This window comes from Diplotaxodon limnothrissa, linkage group LG19 (genome assembly GCF_057381915.1).
Source record: "Diplotaxodon limnothrissa isolate DT_005_m linkage group LG19, D_limnothrissa_male_GT1.1, whole genome shotgun sequence".
NCBI lineage: Eukaryota > Metazoa > Chordata > Actinopteri > Cichliformes > Cichlidae > Diplotaxodon > Diplotaxodon limnothrissa.
Window position 1 is genome coordinate 14,636,870 of NC_140614.1, and position 23,348 is coordinate 14,660,217.

The 23,348-nt window shown below is 41.7% G+C and overlaps 1 protein-coding gene across 1 annotated transcript in view; it reads right to left on the minus strand.

The window, feature by feature from the left end:
• Window positions 1–23,348, minus strand: part of sntg2 (syntrophin, gamma 2) — a 113,323-nt gene that overhangs the window by 68,449 nt on the left and 21,526 nt on the right. The window contains exons 2-8 of the mRNA XM_085342705.1: window positions 12,041–12,178; window positions 11,868–11,924; window positions 11,667–11,724; window positions 9,233–9,276; window positions 7,208–7,249; window positions 6,037–6,124; window positions 583–665 (exon numbers count right to left, since the gene is read on the minus strand). Of these exons, the coding sequence (XP_085198831.1) occupies window positions 583–665; window positions 6,037–6,124; window positions 7,208–7,249; window positions 9,233–9,276; window positions 11,667–11,724; window positions 11,868–11,924; window positions 12,041–12,178 (510 nt within the window). The remainder of the gene's footprint in view (window positions 1–582; window positions 666–6,036; window positions 6,125–7,207; window positions 7,250–9,232; window positions 9,277–11,666; window positions 11,725–11,867; window positions 11,925–12,040; window positions 12,179–23,348) is intronic.

Below are 23,348 nucleotides of genomic sequence, written 5' to 3' on the forward strand. Positions count from 1 at the left end.
ATGGTCAACAACATTACTTCAGTGGGCTGTGGCGTTTAAATGATATCCAGATAGTACTAAGGAGCCCAAAGTGCCGCAAGAAATATCCCCCCACACCATTACACCAATACCAGCCTGATAATGCAGGATGGGTCCATCCTTTCATGTTGCTTACTCCAAAATCTGACACTACCATCTGAATGTCGCAGCAAAAATTGAGACTCATCAGACCAGGCAGCATTTTTCCAGTCTTCTATTGCCCAATTTTGCTGAGCCCGTGTGAAACGGAGCCTCAGTTTCCTGCTCTCAGCTGGCATGTGTGGCAGCTTGTCTGACACCAGTAACCGTCCCATGTCTAAAGTAAGCCAAAGTTGAAGGGATACCTCAAAAGAAGCACAGATCCAAAAGCACTCTCATCTTTCAAGTGTTAATCACCGCACTACTCTCAGATAATTCACTTTCTTTAGTGTTTTAAACCTGTAGCTTTACTTGAAAGAATCAGTTACCTGTAAGAAGCTGGTAAGACCCTGGCACTAAGCAGGAAAGAGATCAAACCCAAACCAATCACATTTTCATGTGCAACATCAAAAAGGTGTTTCTTACTTTGTTGTTTCCATTTCCATTTAAATGTACACCACTGTCGAACAGCGGGGAGGATACTCGACTGTGATCTGGCCCCGGAGACCCTGAAACAAACAGCAGAATGATTCATGTTTACAAAAATCTTTTGAAGAATCACTGTTAAAGATTTAATCCAACTTCTCACCTTTTCTATCAATATTTGAATTCATCTGGAAACAAAGGCGAGTCATGAGTTGCACATAAACCTCAAACAGCATGTTCTAGCTCGTAGTCTTAAACTATAAGGGTTATTATTGACGTTATTCTGCTGCCCTGCCTTTAGCCATGCAGCATAGATCACAGGCAGAATCCAAAAAGACAAATGCTGCTCGTTGATATGATATTAGCTTGGCGTTGGAGGAACTGCCTTCTGATTCGGTCACACTCTGTAAAGTGTGGCAAGCAGCTCCTGGCCTTTCCTGCCTGTCATTTGTGCCATGGTACAACAAAGGCCGGCTTAGAGAGAATACAACTTGAACCTTTTCACTCTCAGACAACAAAAACCACAATTCACGGGGCCAAACAGCCTACAGCTAAAAACCTGAGCATCTCTGCACTGCAGCCTTCCCATGAATGTTAACACACCCGCACGATACAAAGGTTGGATTTCTCAAAGCGCTCACACTTTGATTTCCGGAGAATGTGGCGATTTATCGAGCTATAAATATTCATGCGTGCCTGTTAGTATTAATTATTTTTCTACATCTGTGTGCTCTTCGTAATTAGATAAATTGTACAAAGTGATTGTTGTGTTTACTGTGGGGACTGAAATCATTTGTATTGCATGGGGTTCATTCATTCATTTTGCTTACAGCTAATTCATAGCAGAACAATTATTAGCGGCTCAGCAGTCTGAGTGTTCGCTGCAAACACAAAACTGTCAACATCTAAAGGCCCAGATGTAATGCAGGAAGTTACAGACTGTGACATTGATGCATTAGCTGTGTTTACTACAGTTAAAGAACTTTATTTGTAAGAGTTAGGAGATAAAATCAGTACCAGTTTCTTATCCTTCCTTTAAAACGGACCAAGAGCTTAGGTAGGTTTAGCCTAATTTAGGATTAAAAGATAAATCACAAAAATCTGACCGTCAAAGGATATAGTAGGTCAGGGGTGTCCAGTCCTCGAGAGCTACTGTCCTGCAGCTTTTACATGTATCCCTACACCAACACAGCTGAATCAAATGGTTGGATTACCTCTTCAGCGTGCCATCAAGTTTGGCAAAGGCATGATAGCAAGCCATTAATCTGCAGGACAGTAGCTCTCGAGGACTGGAGTTGGGCACACCTGTAGTAGGTCATCCGGCTCATGATCTATCACAGTTTAGATCAGGGGTTTCGAACTCCAGACCTCGAGGGCCGTTGTCCTGCAGGTTTTAGATATCACCCTGATTCAACACACCTGAACCAAGTCATTAGTTCATTACCAGGCCTCTGGAGAACTTCAAGACATGTTCAGAATCAGAATCAGAATGGGTTTATTGCCAGATGTTGAGGTTTACAACATTAGGAAATTGCTGCGGTGCTTCAGTGCAGACAATAAGAATTAAAGTGCTATGTAGAAAGAAAGATATGTGCATGAGATATACATGAGATATATACATGAGAATAAGAATTATGAGTGCTACGTAGAAAGATATATACATTAGTGCAGGTGGTGATCAGTGCCAAACATATATACATGAGAATAAGAATTAAGAGTGCTACGTAGAAAGATATATACATTAGTGCAGGTGGTGATCAGTGCCAGACATGAAATGATGCAGTGACACAGCGTAGGGTCATGTGTTAGTGGCGGGGACAGTCATGTGGTTATTGTTCATGTGTCCAACAGCAGAGGGGAAGAAACTGTTCTTGTGGCGAGAGGTTCTGGTGCGAATGGACCGGAGCCTCCTGCCTGAGGGGAGCAGGTCAAACAGACTGTGTCCAGGGTGAGAAGGGTCAGCTGAGATCCGGGCTGCACGCCGCAGTGTCCTGGAGGTGTACAGGTCCTGCAGAGATGGGAGTCTGCAGCCAATCACCTTCTCAGCAGAGCGCACAACACGCTGCAGTCTCTGTTTGTCCCTGATAGTGGCTCCAGCATACCACACGGTGATGGAGGAGGTGAGGATGGACTCGATGATTGCAGTGTAGAATTGCATCATCGTCCGTGTTGGCAGGTTGAATTTCTTCAGCTGCCTCAGGAAGTACATCCTCTGCTGGGCTTTCTTGATGACGGAGGTGATGGTGGGCTCCCACTTCAGGTCCTGGGTGATGGTGGTACCCAGGAAGCGGAATGAGTCCACAGAGGTGATGGGGGTGTCAGTCAGGATGATGGGGGGGAGTGGGGCTGTGTGCTTCCTGAAGTCCACAATAATCTCCACTGTCTTCTGGGCATTCAGCACCAGGTTGTTGTGGCTGCACCAGGACACCAGACGTTCAACCTCCCTCCTGTAGGCAGACTCATCCCCGTCCGAGATGAGCCCAATGACGGTGGTGTCATCTGCGAACTTGATTAGCTTGACAGACTGGTGGGTGGAGGTGCAGCAGTTGGTGTACAGGGAGAAGAGCAGAGGAGAAAGAACACAGCCCTGAGGGGAGCCGGTGCTGATGGTCCGGGAGTCCGAGACATTCTTTCCCAGCCTCACGTGCTGCTTCCTGTCCGTCAGGAAGTCAGTGATCCACCGGCAGATGGGATCAGGCACATTCATCTGGGAAAGCTTGCCTCGGAGATGGTCTGGAAGGATGGTGTTGAAGGCAGAGCTGAAGTCCACAAACAGGATCCTGGCGTAGGTTCCTGGGGAGTCCAGATGCTGCAGGATGAAGTGTAGGGCCATGTTGATGGCGTCGTCTACAGACCTGTTGGCTCTATATGCAAACTGCAGGGGGTCCAGGAGGGGGGCCGTGAGGGTCTTGAGATGGGAGAGAACTAGGCGCTCAAATGACTTCATGACCACAGATGTCAGAGCCACGGGTCTGTAGTCATTTAGTCCAGTGATCCTAGGTTTCTTGGGGACAGGGATTATGGTAGAGGACTTGAAGCAGGCAGGCACATGACATGCCTGCAGTGAGGAGTTGAAGATGCCAGAAAACACTGGGGCCAGCTCGTTTGCACAGTGTCTGAGGGTGGCAGGAGACACACCGTCTGGGCCGGGAGCTTTCCGAGCATTCAGACTCCTAAACTGCTTCCTCACATCTGCTTCATGAATATGAAGAGTTGTGGTCGGAGGAGGTGGTGTGAAATCCTCTTTTGTGTGGGGTGAGGGGGCGGGTGTTGAGGAGGCAATTTAGCCATTTAAATCAGCTGTGTTGGAACAAGGATGCATCTAAAACCTGCAGGACAGCGGCCCTCGAGGCTTGGAGTTCGAGACTCCTTGTTTAAATTTTATTGACCATAAAACAACAAATGTGACCTCAACCTTGAGCACAGATTGGACGAGTAGAGATTTCTGTGAACAGTAAACAGATGGCATGAGCTCATCAGTCCTTCAACTAGATGATCTGCATCTCAAAACCACCGACGACCATCTGATTTGTATTAGTTTTTTAAAATTATCTGCATTTGTAAACACACCTGAAACCCCCAACAATAAGTCAGCAGAGCTGATTGAAACAGCTAGCCTGAATTTGCTTAAAGATCAGAAAATCCAACTACCGGCAACAACGGTATAAAGTGCTTTAACACATAATATATACAGCAAACAGAAACAGCTGTTTGTCTGGCGTATAAAGCCTGCAGAGTGGCATCAATCTTTTTATCCAATTCTGGGGAAGAAAGAGAATTAGCATATGCCCTAAAATATCACTACCTTTTTTTTAAGAAAGTGAGAGTAAAAACATGAGCAGCAGTATTTGAATTTTAAATGTGATGGCAGTTGGTGGGTTGTTTACTTGTTGTGAAAACCTAAGTGAAACTGTCAATGGGACAGGCGATTTTAAAAATCCTTTCTCTACAAAACATCAGACAAAGTGCTCATCAAATGTCACTTGAACCCAAACGAAGGTCACGGGATCTTTGTTTCCCCCATTCAATCCAAAACTCGATTATTTAGATTTTTAGCACAGGAAACCAACAAAAAAACAAACCAATTATATCTGAAGTTTCCAATTATCACAGTTTGGGGATTTTTGCAAAGCAAAAAAACGATCAGAGAAACTAGCAATCAAATTTGAGTTGGTGTACTAATCAATTAAAGCTGAGGTCAAGAAAAAATGCTTTTTGTGTCAGACTCCTGCCATCCCTGCTGGCTCTGTTTTCAGCGCTACAAAATCCAACCACCAACAGCCCTTCTGTTTTTGTTTGTTTGTTTGTTTGTTTATTGCCTTTTCTGAATTTCAGTAATGACATCACCACAGCCCCACCTTGAAATTAGATCAAACCACAGCTACACGGTCCTGATATACAACAGACAATCTTACTTTTGTAGTGTTGAGCTCTGACGCTTGCACATATTTCTCCTGTTTTACACAGTGAATCTGTTAGTAAGTAAACAAATTCTAAAATAACCAAACTTTTGCAGGCCTGTATTTTTTCTTCGCTCTGTTGTCCAGCACTTCATTAGCCATCTACATGGGCCTCACATGTGAAAAACATCTATTTATAATTACTATATTGTTACTTTATTTTCTTATGACACACTAAAAAACAAATGTAAACTTCTGTGTAAAAACATGTTTTTTGACTGGTATCAGAAATGAAAGCAAAGGGGAGGCAGTTAAGATAATGATTTACTGTAATTTGGTGGGAAACTAAAATGCTGCCTGTCATATTAATAACATGAAAACATTTAAAATGACATTTATGCTGTATGTTTTAACTTTTATCTTCTATTTTTATCATTGTGTATATTTCCAGTTTTTATCTGTTGTACAGTGTCCTTGGGTGCTTTGAAAGGCGCTATTTAAATAAAATGTATTATTATTATTATTATTATTATTATTATGCAATGCTTTGTTTTTTTGTTTTTGTTTTTAAATGAAACGTTAGAACTCAAACATGTTTTCAGACATTTCTCACCCGCCTTCACTCTGATGTTAAGTATATGATAAAGTATTGCACAGTGTTCCAATAAATTGCCAAATTTACACTTTACTTTGAGGCTTGGTTTGTGTTGCTTTCTTCCTTGCCATCATTTTCTCACCGCTCTCACCTACATCTTTCGCTCCACACCTTTTATCGGCTCCACCTGGATGATTTTAGTGTCTCCGTTTTCATCTTTTCAAGCTGCTGAAGGTAAGTGCAGCTCTGGGTGTTTCTGACATTACTGCTCGCCTCGGGCCACCGAGCATGACAATTTATTACTCTGAAATGAACGCTCGTCTATCGAACAGGTTTAAAGCACCAAGTTGAGCAAAAAGACAATTTTCCATAAAAGCGGTTCGCTTCTCATTTGCTAAGAATGCTCAGTGCAATAAAGTTTATAGCCGGTTTAAACGGCGTCGATCAGCGTGCGCTTACCTAGAGGCAGTTTTAGAAATGATGGAACTTCTCGCAGGTAGCGAACAGTGATGGTGACCTCATCTCCCGCAGTACGCAAGAGGTGAACCTGGCGGGAGCGAGAGAGATTGATACAGATAGCGAGGGGGAGAGATTGCGAGTGATACAGCGAGATAAAACTTAATCTCATATAAATGAAACAAGCCACATTCATGTCAAGCTGTATGCTGCCTGAGAAAATGAAATGTAGCGGGAGATGAGTGAGGAATATTAAATCAGAAGTTAAAGCCTGGCTGAAGTGGTTCCACTTGAATCATCAAAAGGCAGATTTGGAAGGCCGGCTTTTCGCTCGTGACAGGCGGTGGCAAAGTGACAGCTGACACGACAAAGTAATTACGCTCTGAATGTCTCATTATCTGATGTGTAAGTGACATGTTCTCAGAGATGCAGTCACAGCAAACATATGTTTAATGCGATGAAATCTGTTTCTTCCATGCAGCTGATGAAATAAATGAAAAATTTGAGCAAATGAGACGCATGAACGAAAAGCGCAAGGTCACTTGTGCATGCCCTCGATGCATATCTGCCATCCTCTCCTGCATTATATGCTAGCCCTTTTACTTGAGCCCAAGCATCTGTCAGCGCCGACAGTGTGACAGGCTGCTATTAAATGTGCTGGATTTCGTTCTGAACAGAAACTGCTCATTATATGTTTTGACGCTCTGGAGGTGAATGTAGAGAACAGCTGTATGAGGCTGCACGAGGAAAAAGATATGGCAGACAGGAAGAGCGTGCGTGTGCGTGGGTGAGATGGAGGGATGGTCGCAAACAGCAGAGGGGATATTTAACAAAAGGAAGATGCTGTTTCAGAGGGAAACTGATCAAAATGAAAAGAAAGAAATTGTGAATGTAGAAGAAAGGGGGGTGGGGGGGGGACACCGCATACTGGCACCCTCACTTCCTGTGCAGGCTTTGATAATAATCGACTCTTTTTCAGGCTTTTCAATTTGTCACAGTGTAAACAAAAAGAAAAACAGCCTCCTGCCAAGATGACAACTCAGATTGTTGAGGCGCACCTCCCTGTTGATAAACAGCGGGATTTGGTGTTACACCTGGAGGATGGATGGAAGAGTAATGGGCAGATGGAGCAGGGTATTGGCTTTTTGCAAGAGTCAAATACAAAAATACTCACAACTTCCTCGTGAGTACAGTGCTCTACATTAATGCCATTGACCTAAAGAAACAAACAGAGATGAAACACAAACATTTAGTTTAACATAAGACTATTAAGGACTTGTATTCTCACTAACAGGGTCAGAGGTGTCACAGGCCTCCATCTCTAGAATATGACTCGCAGGGTGATGTGCTGTTTAGTCACCTCGGTGTAGTTCTGGACAGGCCTACCAGGTCCAGAATAACAGCTCCTGCACTAAAGTGATTAATATTTATGTATGAAGAACATTTTCATAATCCAAACTAATTATGTGTTTTGGGAGTTTCTTGAGTTATGACCAAAAAATGTTTTGCAAGGCTACGGTGACTTTCAGCTCTCTAAGTCCCAGTTCAGGCCAAGTTAGCAGAACATAAATTCACCAGCCACTTTGTTAGGTACACCATGTTAGAACCCAATTTTGCCTTCACAGCTACCTCAGTTCTTCATTGCATATGTTCAGCCACGTGCTGCAAGCATTCCTAAGCGATGTTAGTTCATATAGATACGACAGCATCACACAGCTCCGTATTTATGATGCGAGTCTCCCATACCAGCACATCCACAGATGCTCTATTAGATCGAGATCTGGTGACTGGAGTCCATTTGAGTACATTCACTGGCATCAGCCTGAATCGTTCATGCAAGGTAGGATGGATCCATGCTTTCATGTTTTTCCAGAGATCTATTGTCCAGTTTTTGTGAGCCAGTCCAGTGAGGACTGCCAGTGCGGTCTTCTGTTGCTGTAGCCCATCTGCTTCAAGGCTGGAGATGTTGAGCATTGATGTTGAGGTGATCTTCTGCTTGGTTATAACAAGTGCTTGTTTGAGTTACTGTTACCTTCCTATCAGCTTAAAGCAGTCTTGTCATTCTCCTCTGACCTCAACAAGGAGTGTTCTCTCTCTCTCTCTCTCAGCGTCTAAAGGTGTACCTAACAAAGTGGCCAGTGAGTGTATAGTTGACCCCAAAACACAATGCCTTGAGCTACAGAGGCAAAATAATATGAAGTGAAAATAAGATCAAATAAGATGCTAAATCATTATAAAGAGAATAAAAGCAGATGGAAATTATCTCCAAGACAGGGAAAAAAGAAAAACACCAATCATCACCAAACAGAATTCCTACAAATATCAATATATTTAAAGTAAAATGCAAAACTGTAAGTACAAATACAAAAAACTGCAACAAGACGGGAAAAGACACAGAGACACAGTGTTAAAGTTTATAAAAGTCTGTCATAATCTGCTGCAATTTGGAGAAACAACATATATATATATATATATATATATCTCTTTTTATTCAGCTTTTTTTCCCCATTTATTTATTTATTTTTAAATCTAAGCTAAACTCATTTCACAGATTCTCTCCCCTAAAAACAGTCGTCCAGCCTGAGCCTCCCCATGACTCCCAAAGTTTACGCACCAGCCCCTAATCTGTTCGTCTCCTGCCATCCAGGCAAACAGATGCAATATTCTACAATGTGACACTTCAAATAAGCCACTGCAAATACATATGAAACAGCGGTGAGAGATGGAAGCAGTGGCAGTTCTATTCATATTATTATTCGTAATCATTTTCAATATGAATGGTAATATTGCTTTGCTGTCCGTTGAACCTACTTGATATTCCAGATAAACAGCAGATCCAATAAAGCTGCCAGACGGATTCAAATTAACTTATTAAAAAGATTAAATGAATAGCATTACTAAACACTAGACACTAATGACTACCACTCTAAGGACCATCAGCTATTATTCATTGGTGATATTTTTTTAAATATAGAAACACATACATTGAGTGATTCCTGTAGCAATGATGTGTTTTGTTTTTTAAATCACATGCTGAATGATTCATTTGAAAAACATCATATAGCTCAAAAGATTCAGCTACCATTCCTTCAAATTAATAACCGTTAAAATGTGAGCGAAATTGAGATGCAAAGAGCCGCCCCGCTGGGTCGTGACCCCAACCAGCATCCAAGCAAATAAGTCAGAAACTGATACTGACCTGCAACACTGCGTCCCCGACGAACAGCTTCCCCGTCTGATCGGCTGCAGAGCGTCAATCGTCGAGTGTCAGAGGTTAATGAAAACATTATGAAATAATTGCTCATTTCATACACGGTAATGTGGTGGAAATGGCAATCAGTGTCCCCCCCAACCGTCTAATCTCAGACAACATCCTACAGCTCACAGAAAGAACACAGGAAGGCATGAAATTCGAAACTAATCAGGAAATAAACTCATTTGCAGCAGCACAGGAGGAAACAATGAGAGCTGTGTTGTGAAAAGATTCGTAAAGCTGTGTGAAAAGGGCTCTTAACGTCCTCGGGATATCAAGACATGATTTTCTCGCATCAGAAAAAGTATTAGGAAGCGCGTGGGCAAAAAGAAAAATTACCGGGAAATGATTCGCTCACATGATGCTCTAATATGGCTTCACGCAGGGAAACTTGGAGGTCATCAATTCTTAAAATTTAACTGACAGACATGATTAAAGTATTTTCCATCTAGTTAACAGCATGATCATATTACTCTTCCAATCTGGCGATGGTTTACTTCTCCACAGCACTTCATGCTCACTTATCATCAATTAACTGCCCTATTGGACTGATGAGCTGTTGTGAGAGATTAGAACAGTTCATCTTTTACTTTGTGCCTCGCAGCAGGTGCACATAAATAAAAAATGTTTTCTTTCTGAGAGTTGCTGAGAATTCGATTGAAACGAAAGGAAAAAAACCCGTCATGTCAAGTTTACTTTAACAACCTTTTAAAGCAATCAAAGAGCAGATGTTTGCAGTTTTTAGGGGGTGTTTCGTGCAGCTGGGTGCAGTAAACGGGGACAACGGGGTTTCCGGCAGAGCTTTCATTTTTTCTGATCACGGGGGGAAAGGGGAAAAAAGTCACTGAATACACAGAGAAAAAATAATTACGAAAATCCACAATCTTGACAACAAAAACAAAAATCCAATATTTATTTACATTTGCTAATCGCTTTCTCGGCACGGTGAGGCGGCAAGCATCGGCAGCTCTGCCTCTCACCTCTTTCTAAATAAAATTTTCAGTCCCATTTCCATTTTCACACCATTATAGCCAGACAAAAACACATGCAGCAACTGTGACCATCTCATCTGTGTTTTACCATCGCAGCCCGGCAGGCCACAGTTCTGGAACATCAGTTAAGAAATAGTTGTGTCCATATCAGCCAGTAATTTAGCTGTTTTTGTTATTTCGCTTACAGACACATGGAGGGTGGTTCATCTGACATGACAACAGAGGCTACGATAGACTTTTAGATTCAGGAAAAAGTTGCAGGAAACTTTGAAACGGCTTAATGCACTCCTATCATAGACTGTATAAAAACGTTGGATGCAGTGTCCTAATGAAGCAAAGCTGGTTCTGAGGCGCCTCAGATCTGCACGACCTTAGAGGTTGTTTACAAACAGAAGCCAGATTTTATACTCTGTGGGGAGAATGATCATGCTTCTCAGTGAACATATTCATAATAAGTTCATTATCTCATCAAGTCATCTTCAATACAACACTGCATTCACTTTTAAAGTTATGGTCCCATTTAGAGTAGTTTAGAAAATACAGTGTGATGGAGGCATGGCTGCCTTGTGATTGACAAAGTGCTACTGTATGGGCATGAAATGCATTTGACCTTTTTTGTCATCTTTTTTAAAACAAACAAAAAAACAAAAACAGCCAAAACAACAGCTTGAAGCTTCAAGAACAAGTTATGCGTCCATCTTTTATATACAGTCTATGCACCATGTAAAAACTGTGCATACAATCAAAAAGCTGTGCAGTTGTCTCATACATGTTCTGTAACGTTTCCTAAATGTGTTGTAGATGACTTTCTGTGTGTCAGATTTCAAACTGATTATTCGCGTCTGTGTTTTACTTCTCTGACGTTCACATGTGAAAATGGCTTTATACGTACTGCAGTGCGTCCTGATAAATTAAAACTCAGTACAAACTCATGCTGTGCAGCTAATTTTTTAAGAATCAGATGGGGGTATTTTCCGCAACTATCCTGCCTCACATGGATCACACAGCAGGAAATAATCCACTTTGGGCACTTTGCACTACGGGAAATATCTACAGAGTGGTTTATGGCTGGGAATTATCTGAACTGAACAAGCAAAACCCAACATCACACACACTCAGGGCTTTGCATTCTTCCCATGCAGCTCTTTTGGTGAATTCCTAAAAACAAAAAAGTTCATCAAAAGCACTGCATGTGTAAAAACAGCTCAAGTATAAGGATGCTATCAAACTATAAGACTTTTTTAAATCTTACAGACAAATCTTGTCAATTTAAGTACCAATATAATAATAATTTATGTCTGTAATCACTTTGAACCGTGAAACTCAACGATGCACTGAAAACCATTTCCAAAGCCACATTAAAGTAGTGAGATGAAATGCTTTCTTACCTACTTGATCTTTAAAAATCTTTGAAATAACCACTGGCACGTTGTGCTCTGCACCTCCCTGAAAAGCAGGAGAGAAAGATGAGGATGTGCATTTCTGAGTATGGGTGGTAAAATTTGCTGCCAAAACAGCTTTTTCAAACAGCCATCTCTGCCACCCAAAGCCTTTCATTTCCACTGTAGTCTCAAAACTTATCTGCTTACTTTGATGCTTAAGCCCAGACCGCCGGTCGCTTGTCTTCGCAGTACAACAGTTCTGTGCTTTAGAAAGTGGGAGTTTCTTATTGGCAAAAGGATATTGTGAACATTGAAAAGTATGCTGGAGTTATGCGGCATGAATTACAAAAAGCGAGCCTGGAGGCCTCGGGTGCACTTACATTTACTTGGGATTCACTTCCACTCGTGCAAACCACATCCAGCTTCTGTATGGTTAATACCTCTTTGGTCAATTTCAGGCAGACATCATAGGTATTGTTGGTCTCCTCATTGTACAGCAAAGCAATTCCAGATTTTGTCTGTTGGAGTTGAGAAGAACATTGACATTTTGCCAAGCAGAGCAATTACGTAGACAATGAACATTTTAATCCTCTTTTCTCAACGTGCCATTTGTGCACCCCGTTCTACTAGTCTAGTTTTGGGTTAATTGGTTTTGCCTGACATTGTGAAACCTTAGTGTAAGGATTTTTTTCTTTCAGTTCAGTGTTTCTACCTTATGAAACCAGAGATACACAAAAGTTCAGGCAGTTGTGCCAGAAAGTCTAACTTTGAGGACAGAAATGAGAACAGTCAGCCAGATCAAAGAAGCACAGACGTTACAGTTCACGCTTTTTCTGTTTCTTTGTAGATGAAGAACCTTCAAGCATCTGAAAACTGAATGCAGTGCAGCTCAAATTTAACGCTCTTTCTGTTCAGTATCATTATCTGCAAATATCAACAGAAATAAAAGAAGCAGCCATCTCAAATTATTCACCTTTTTGATTAAGCAAAAGACTGTCAGACAATACCTTCTGTAACACTTCAAACGATACGGCTCATATGACGAGATTGAAAAATGGTAAAAAACTATGTTTATATCTCGAAACACAAACTACGTTTAGACCAAGATACTAGCAGCCAGGAAATATTAAAAAATAATTTTGGCCACTTTGGTTTAGTTTATGCTAACAACTTATAATTAATACTAACAAAATACAGATGAGGAGCCTAAATAAGTATTTTTGAAACAAGCAGAGGTTTTGACCCAATAATGGGTCAATAACTGGAATTAGTATACAGTTGGAAACATTTTGCCATTAAAAGAAACTAACTGTAAAATTCATCAGCTCGCTGTCTGGGTTTGACAAAAGCCATGTCTAATTCTGCACCAATCGTTCACCATTCATTCAGAAAATTCAGGCAGTCTGTTGATTTCCATCAAATGTTCAAAGGTCAAAGCTGGTCATGGCATGGACGGAAAAAACAAACAACAGGCAGGTGTCGACATTTTGATGTAGAATAAAGTGTTGCTTAACAAATTCAGAAATATTGAACAGAACAGGAAATTCAAAGTGAGCTGACGGCCCTGCAACGTCTGCATGTATACAAACTAGCATTTTTAAATGGAAACAACACCGTTACACTAGTTACATTTATGTGCATCTAAATTCTGTTTCATTTGTTGCATGGTGAACTTTACACGTTGGCCCGTTACAGTGACCTCACTTACCTGAATTACTGACCCTGTGATGCAAATTGTTACATTCCCCACATGGATCTGTTGGTACGGAAAGTAACAGAATACTAGATGGAGAAACTTGAGGAGGCTGTTTGGGTCGTTTGGAAATTATTTATTGCCACAATGTCAGAAACTATGCATAAATTGGCTTCTGGGAGAGCCAAAGACAACACAACAGCACCCCCAACACAAAACAAAACCCCTTCATCTAACAAACTTTAAACTTTGTCTAAAGAAAGGTGACAGTCCTGCGCTTCAACTCCCTAACAAACTAGTGGAACGAGAGAAAAAGGTGAATATCAAGAGAAACTCTCCTGGCAACTCTGACCACAGGAAACCTGTTGGGAAATGTAACACAAGACAATGACACAAAGGGAAAAATAAATTGACAAGCACAAAGAAGCAACATATGAATCTTCATCAGCAATGACATGAAAGGTGGAAACATCAGGAGCTGCTGGGAGGATCGACGTCCTCACAACTTTCATTTTGGAACTCTTTTTCAACCACAACTAGATATTGAGAATCTATCACCAGCAGGGTTACTGAGCTTCAAAATGTTTGCTTGGCAAGCATTCAGAAAATACAGAAATAACATTTTGTGGCAGTAGATGGTGTAATTTCAGTTTTGAACCAAAATCAAACCCTTTAACAAAAAGCATCCATCCACACGCAGTTACTGAGACTAATGGAAGACAGTGTTTCAGCGCGGTAACATGTTTGCATGCCGATGCCAGAGTTCAGCTAGAAGCAATTTGGTACCTGTGCATTTAAACTAAAGTTAGTAATTATAACTAAGCTTAGCTTCAAACACACTAAAGCTTCAACAGCATTTTATAAACCCATAAAAACAGCCCCATCAGTCCATATACAAGTCAGTTCTGAAAACGGGATACTAGGGAATTGCTTTGGGTCTAACACCGTAAACGTTGGAATAAAGTGCACATTACCTGCAGTGACCGTCATTACTTCTCAAATAAGTTCAACTCCTCTACATCTTTCAGTGACACTGAGCGAATTCTTGGAAAATGAAGCTCTGTGCAGGAAAATTCTTATTCCAAACACATTCTAAGTATTAGGATGGGCGGCCAGTCATGGTGTAAGAATTAACTCAACATGTTTTTCATATTTGGAGAAACAAGAAAATCCTAGCAAATGCCCCAGAGAAGGGCCCAGACAGCATTGCGTTCTGATGAAAGCACCAACAATCTATATCATTTTGAAAATGGTACCACAGAGGGCTGAAATACATTGTTCCTGTAGGTCTAGTCATAACATTTCATAATCTGTGATGCAAGACATCATATAGACAAACGATTATGCCCCCTCTAAACCTCCTCCCCGCTCATATTGGTTGTTTGAAAGGGCTGAATTGATGGAGTGAGTTACATTACTTCCCAAAGCTTCATCACAATTCAGCCAGGAGAGTCAATAAGATTGATGGATGATCTGGCATATAAACAAATGAAAAAACAATGGTCTACATTTGATGGAAAAACAATTGCCTGTTTGTTGAAGTGACCTGACTGTGAAGTAAGAGTTTTCTACACACAAAGACTAAACGCAGTAACACAAACTACAGGGTGGGCCATTTATATGGATACACCATAATAACATGGGAATGGTTGGTGATATTAAAGTCCTGTTTGTGGCACATTAGTATATGTGAGGGGGCAAACTCCTCAAGATGGCTAGTGACCGTGGTGGCCATTTAGAAGTCGGCCATCTTGGATACAACTTTTGTTTTTTTTCAATAGGAAGAGGGCCATGTGACACATCAAACTTATTGGTAATGTCACAAGAAAAACAATGGTGTGCTTGGTTTCAACGTAACTTTATTCTTTCATGAGTTATTTACAAGTTTCTCTTTGTTCACAGCCATTGACATGTCGAAGAGGTTAACACGTGAGGAGCGGATCGAAATTGTGTTGATATCTGGTGAACGCAGTAACCGGGTCATTGCAGCAGATTTCAATGCAAGACACCCTACGAGACCACCCATCTCCCATGCTACAGTTAGCAAACTGCTTGCTAAGTTTCGTGAAAATGGTTCAGCGTTGGATTTGCCAAAATGTGGACGCAAGAAAACTGTCACTAATGAAGAAACATCAGTGGCTGTCCTAGCTTCATTCAGCAAGAGCCCACACTAGCACTCGCCGCATGTCACTGGAGAGTGGCATTAGTCGAGCATCCCTTCGGCGGATATTAGCTACTCACAAATGGCACCCTTACAAACTCCAGCTACTGCAGCATCTCAACGAGGATGACCCAGATCGGCGCACAGAATTTGCAGAATGGGCAAAACAAAAATTGGAACAGGACCCTCAGTTCACCCAGAAGATTTTGTTCAGTGATGAGGCAAACTTTTATGTGAATGGTGAAGTTAACAAACAAAACCACCGCTATTGGTCTGACACTAACCAACATTGGATGGATCCCTCCAAGACTGTTGGCACAACAAAAGTGATGGTTTGGTGTGGTATATGGGGTACAACGATAGTGGGTCCATTCTTCATCAATGGAAACCTCAAGGACACTGGATATTTGAAATTGCTACATGATGATGTGTTTCCCTCTTTATGCATTAAAGCTGGCACGTTCCCTGAGTTTTTCCAGCAAGATGGTGCACCACCACATTATGGGCGCCAGGTCCGAGCATTCCTAGATGAACAGTTTCTTGGAAAGTGGATTGGTCGTCGTGGGCCAGTTGAATGGCCCCCAAGGTCTCCCCCTTAGACTTTTGTCTTTGGGGTCATCTGAAGGCAATTGTCTATGGTGTGAAGATACGAGATGTGCAGCACCTGAAACTACGGATACTGGATGCCTGTGCTGGCATTTCTCCTGTGGCGTTGCTATCAGTGTGTGAGGAGTGGGAGAAGAGGGTTGCATTGACAATCCAACACAATGGGCAGCACATTGAACACATTTTATAAGAAACTTGTAAATAACTCATGAAAGAATAAAGTTACGTTTTCACCAAGCACACCATTGTTTTTTTTATTGTGACATTACCAATACGTTTGATGTCACATGGCCCTCTTCCTATTGAAAAAAACAAAAGTTGTATCCAAGATGGCCGACTTCTAAATGGCCACCATGGTCACCAGCCATCTTGAGGAGTTTGCCCCCTCACATATGTGCCACAAACAGGACTTTAATATCACCAACCATTCCCATATTATTACGGTGTATCCATATAAATGGCCCACCCTGTACTACAATGAGTCTCCGATCAAAAACGACACATTTAAGGCTTCAATTGGCTCCCACATCAATGATGATCATAAGCAGAGAACTGGGAAAAGTGCCTTTAAATCAGCACCATATCATTTTTATGTCCTTTTTGACTTTGACACAAATTAAATTCAAAATAGACACTGTGCTGCTGGATTGTTTTGCTGTGATGCCCAAATTCCTGTAGAGCATAACATTCACCTTTTCATAGATGATGCACTCTTAAGTGATCAGAGTGGGTAAAAAAAAGCTCACAATCACAATGTGAGTGGGGTCAACCAATTCTCTGCTGGGAGACTTGAGAATGAAGGTCGAGCTCAGTTGCCTCTAAGGAAGACGGAATATAAATGAAGGCTTTGCGAGAATATACGGCCACTGCAGCAGGAGAGCAGCGGCTACATTCAAAAGACACAAAAACAGTCTAAACGTTTAAAGCCGGCGTCGCTGCTGAAATGACAAAGGAAACCAGCTTCACCTCTTGCTTCTTTCTACTCTGTCACTGCCCACCCTCTCAGGCAGCTCCCTTTGTGCAGCCCTTATTGTTTCTTGTTGAATGACAGCACTGTAAAACTCTAAATAATAACACTGTATAATAAACTGACAGAAAAAATGCATTTGGTCTTGTCAACTGCAGATCACACATGACATTCAAACATAAACAATTTCAACTCCATAAACTTTACATAATTGTTCTGAGGGCGCTGAGTCTCATAGGAACAAAGACGTCTAATATAGTTTTTATTTTGCTGCTGACATTACAGAAATGATGAAAAACTAGTTATTTTGCGCTTTAATATAGCAAAACACAAACTGTTAAATCAAAAGATTTACAAGTTTCCAAAATGAAAATCCAAACTTTAAATGGGGCTATAGCCGCTCTTCATTTTGAATGGCAGCTGTGTGCCGCTGAGCAAAGAGCCAAGCTACACTACAGAAGGAAGTTAAAGGATCAACTTCATGCTAATACGATGCATGTGATAGCCAGACAAGAACAATAACGATGAACAACCCGGAGCCTGTGCACGTCACAGTTTCCACACACAGAAGGTGATTTATCTTTATAATATCCTGCATAAATTTAGAAGCATCGACGATCAAGTGTAGGCAGATGGCCCTCGCAGAGATGTGCAAAAGGAACTCTCAGTGCAATCACAATAAATGTGGAGACATCCACACAGGCGCTAAGAAAATAAGCAGAGTTCACAAATTAGAGATCATTTAGGTGAGTATAACTCATAAAAGGCACGCATGCATGCCACTCAAATAAAGAAGACTGCAGCTGAGTTCACTTTAGTGGAAAACAAGAACACAAAGATTGTGAAGTTTCAATGAATACAAACTTGGCCTTCAACCAATGAAAATACAGTTTGTTTTTCCCCACCTACTGGTGGTTTATTTTGTTTCTGAAACAAAGAAATCTCCTGTTTTTAAGTCTGTCAGCTCTTCAACAAGCTATCTTTGAACATGCCAGATTACATCAGACCGTGCCGTTGGCAAATATATCAGTCAGCAGGGACGAAATCTGCAATATATCAGAGCGTCGGTTTGAGCAAACAGAACTCGGCATAGTGTGTAATTGTGTGGAAACTTCAGGGACAATAAATAAAGGAGTTTAAAGCTGAACACATGCAGCTGTGTGTACAAGGTTCACAACACATTCATGTGACAAATATCAATTTTCTTTTACAAGTCTATCTATGCACGATTTAAGAAACAGCTGCCAGAGAGTGCTTGTGCTTCAGCTGTAGATACAGGATCGAAACACAACAGGCTTCAGAGTTCAGGTATCAGGAAACAGCTGCCCAATCAATGTATGCTAATCACCATCTCAACATTATGTGTTAATGCACTGCAGCGCTTCTCAGAAGTGAAATTGAATATTTTTAGCTGAGGCTTAATTATCCTTTTATCACTCCAACCTGTTTACCAAATTAAAATCATCATGAAGAAAGAATTTAAATGGCACTGGTGAACTGCAGAGGTAGTAAATGTATTATCTGACATCTTCAGCACTAATAATTTGCACCGTGCAGCTTTCTTGCAGTGTACCATTGAAAGTTGAAATCCATTCTGACAGCTGACACAACCTCGACCCGCTGGTTTTATTTGCTCAGCGAGCGTTGACTGCTCAGAAAAAAGGAGCTATGCAAGCAACAGTCCATTTAGAACAGACAAAAAGGCTTCCAATGCTAATGGCCACAAGATAAAACTAAGGGTCCTTTTACATTATGCTAACTGACGCTTACTCATTGCTAATGTGTGTGCCCACTCAAGGTTAGGAATGAGTATCTGCCCCAAGTGGAGGAGTTCAAGAATCTCAGGGTCTTGTTCAGGAATGGAGGAGGAAGAGGGAGATTGACAGATCAGAGAAGTATCTGCAGTAACGGACGCTGTGCCAGTCTGTCATGTTCAAGAGAGCAGAGTATAAAAGCTAAACTGTCGGTTTACTGGTTGAGACCGCAGACGCAAGCAGCAGAAATTAGCTTTTTTCATAGGCTGGCTGAGCTCTCCCTTAAAAATAAAATGGGGTGGGCATCAGCTAGGTGACGTGTTTAGGGCCAGCTGGGAGGAGACCAGCAGGTATGTCAAGCTCCTTTTACATTATGGAGCCGCATACAGCCTACTTTGAACTGAAGGGAGCCAGACCAGTGAAACTTCTCTGTCTGTCGATTTAAAGAAACTTAACTACACGTTTAATCTGTGAGACATTTAAAACTGTTTAATGTGCCAGTTTTTATACATGATGATGAAATGTTGTTGTAATAAATGTAACAAATCTGTCAGGATGACTCTTTGAACTTAAATTGTAAGAAATAAATGTGCAAAATTACAGAAGCAGCTCTGGCATGTCATTGCAACAATGTTAATTGACAAAAAACGCTTTTTCTCTTACTCTGTAATCATTGTAAAAAAATACAAATTTCTCCATCAGATGGTGAAAAACAGGAACTCTTCCAGCATTAACAATTTAACTATCACAAGTGCGCATCTGGAAGAAGAACAAATCAAATTCAAATTCAAATTCAAATTTTCAAATTCAAATTTTATTTGTCACGTACACATAGGGTTGCCAACTCCCTGAAAAATAAATAAGGGACACCTCGTGGCCAGGGCCGGGCAACCCAGTTGTCTTCACCCTTCCCAGTGTGGTAGCTCTTTTTTTGTGTGTGTGAAATTATTTTTTAACCATTTGACTTGAATTTGATTTAAGCAGATGCATATTCTTTGTGATATGACCATATGGGAAACAAATGATCATTTAGCCATTTATTTTTAGCTCAAAATGACAACATTAACACAGTAAAACAGGTCTCCTTCTTAAACAGAAGCCTGTCATGCTTAACTTTTGAGAATATAAGTAAATCTTTCTTTAAAAGAACTCTGTCCTGCTTAACTTAAAATTATATAAATTAATAGAAAGCAATAGAACGAAAAATATTCTTGTAACAGTGCACATTTAGTGCATTTAGTACAATTGGCTTCAGCTGAGGTATTATTTCAGCTTTTCTAATGCTAATCAGCTGCTCCTGTTTGTAAACCCGCTTGTTCCCATGATTACGCACCTTAACTCATAATCATTATTCATCTATGTATTACTTTTATGTATTAGTCATCAATTTGTTGTAATCATCTATCCTTGCAGTTGTTTATTACACAAAATAAATGATATTATCACACTTCTGGCCACATAGCGCTGATATTCACCGCACATGCCCATATTAACCTTAACCAGGGGGTTTAAACAACAAACCAGTGTTTACATACCATATCTGCTTCTGCCGTGGCCTGGTGGACAAAAAATTGGTTAAGGGTTCCCCGAGCTTTCATGCCCCTCATGTTCTTCTTGTGCCCACCACTAGAAGCATGCCTATGGAAAAAGTGCGCCGGCACACAGTGCAGTGCGCTTTATAGGTGTTATCGTGCACTTTCCCAGCCAGGTGTTTTCCTTTTCCCAGTCCTCCCTGTACTTTTGCAGCCTTTTTTCTTTTCTTTCTCTGAGGGGAACAAACATTGCTGCTCTAACGCTGGGCTTACACTGTGCGATTTTTGGCCCATTTTGAGCCGATTTTTGAGTCGTGCGACCGATTTGGTGATCGGCCCGATTTTGGCCTTCATCGTGCATCGTGTAGTATACGTGGGGTAACGAGAAGCGATTAACACCTCACGACCAGCTCCCGATCATCAATCGCTCGTGAGGGTGTCACCACAGCCGCTCACACTGCTCATGCGCAAACACGTAAACATCGGTGAAAAAGACGGCGCAGCACGGCTGTGCAGCGTGTGATCTGGACACAAGTGATGGAGGCACTTGTAGAACTTTGGAAAGCTCATCCGAGCCTTTTCGATGTGGCATCACAAAATTATCACGACCACAACAACCGTGAAAATAGTTGGATTTACACTGCTGCTCAATCACAGCTGCCTGATCATGTTTTTCATTAGCAATTTAGCAAAGTTGATGGTGGTGTGTCTGTGTGAGTGAAAGACAGAGAGAGCGAGCGACAGATTTTCTGTTATAACCTTCATGTTATGTTGGCACAGTGTGAGCACTCAGGTCGCATCAGAGCATCGGGCCGTATAGTGTGAGACCTGCATCGTGACCTACCAACTTCTAACCCCTGCGAGTCAATCGTGCAGTTTGAGCAAGAGCTGAATAACGTGACTGAAAAAAATCGCAGTGTCTGCCCAGCTTTAGGTGTACTGTCATCCGAGACTTGCACCGCAGTGTCGGCGTTTGTTTCCCTGTTGGCCATGCTTCTTGTTGTGGTCATCTGTTGTCTTCCGGTATTTTCTCCGCAAGCGACCTTTCCTCGACCAATGAGATAATCTGAATTGTCATACTCGAATTGTCATAAGTGTGCTGTCAGCTCATTGGTCACAAAGCAGGAGAGGGGCTGGGAATTATGTTTTCAAACAAAGCGTTAATTCCATTAACATTTATAGACTACTTTTGATTCTCACTGTATTACGGGACAAAGTGCGTCCCTTATTAGCTCAATACGGGACGTGTACTTTTGTTTCTAAATACGGGACGATTCCGTTTTTTAAGGGACGGTTGGCAACCCTACGTACACAGTCATACACAGTACGATATGTAGTGAAATGCTTGGACAACTACTCGTGACCTAAAGAAAACAAAAAAAGGAAAGGCTATGAATAAGATAGGAAATAAATATGAAAAATTAAAAAGGGTAAATTTAACTAGGAAGGAATAAAATATAAATTAAGGTTAAAAATGAAATAACTGTACAACACAAATTAGAATGAAGGGTAAATTTAACTGGGAAGAATAAGATAAAATATATAAATTAAAGTTGAAAATAAAATAACTGTACAACAAAATACACAATACACAATATAGAACTATATAAGAATGTATGAAGAAATCTAAATATAAATAAATATATACACAATAACAGCAGCTGTACAAGTATTAACCGGAAATGAAGAATATAGTGACCAGTGTTGTGCAAAACCAAAGTCCAGAAAGTCCAGTGTGTGTGTAAGAACTGTATGTGTGGGTCAGTACTGTGTGGTGGTGTGATTGAGAGACCGTATCGCCTGCGGGAAGAAGCTCCTCCTCAGTCTCTCTGTGTTGGTCTTCAGGGAGCGGAATCGCTTTCCTGACCTCAACAGAGAGAACAGTCTGTTGTTGGGATGGCTGAGGTCCTTCACGATCTTCCTGGCCTTGGTCCAGCACCGCCTGCTGTAGATTGAGTGCAGGTCAGGGAGCTCGGAGCGGATGGTGCGCTCAGCTGACCGCACAACCCTCTGTAGAGCTCGTCTGTCCTGCATGGTGCTGTTCCCGAACCAGGTTAAGATGTTTCCCGTCAGGATGCTCTCTATGGTGCACGAGTAAAAGTTCCTGAGCACCTTGGAGGGCAGTTGGAAGTCTCTCAAGCGTCTGAGGTGGTAGAGACGCTGTCGGGCCTTTTTCACCACGGTGTTGATGTGACAGGACCATGACAGGTCCTGCGTGATGTGAACTCCGAGGACATCTCATTGGCGACAAAGATCCGCCTTTACCGAACCCTGATCCTGCCCATTCTACTTTATGGCGCGGAGACGTGGACAATGCTCAAAAACGACCTGAGCAAGCTCGAAGTTTTCCAAATGCATTGCCTTAGATGCGTTCTCGGCGTTTCCCTTCGCGACCGTCATTTGAATGACACCATCCTCACCAGCTGCGGCAGCCAACTGACGATCAGCGACCTAATCCAGCGCCGCCGACTCTGTTGGTTTGGCCACATTTGTCGAATGGACCCAAGCCGCTACCCCCATGGCCTACTCTAGTTGACCCGCCCCACCGATTGGAGGGTGCATCGAAATGCACCAAAGAAGACATGGATGAAACAAATCCAGGATGATTTGAAGGGCCTTCGACTTGACCTCGAGCAGGCAAGAACCATCGCCTTAGATCGAAAAGCGTGGAAGATAATTGTTGGTCAAGCAAGAGAACCTGCGGCACCTACAGCAGCGTACTGGTTGCGCGGCAGACCACCGCCGCTGGTCGCCCGCTAAGGACAAGAAGAAGAAGAACTATCACAACTATATTAGTATAATATAATTGGTCATGTGAGAAGTCTTTATCAGTAGGAAAAGCTCTCTCTCACAGGCCTGGGTGTCTCTGCTCAGACGGCTGTACCTACCACCAGGTCTAAATTCACCATCAATGATGAGCTTCCAGTTTCTTAAACTAATCCATAGACATGGAGAGATCCTGCAGACCTGATAAA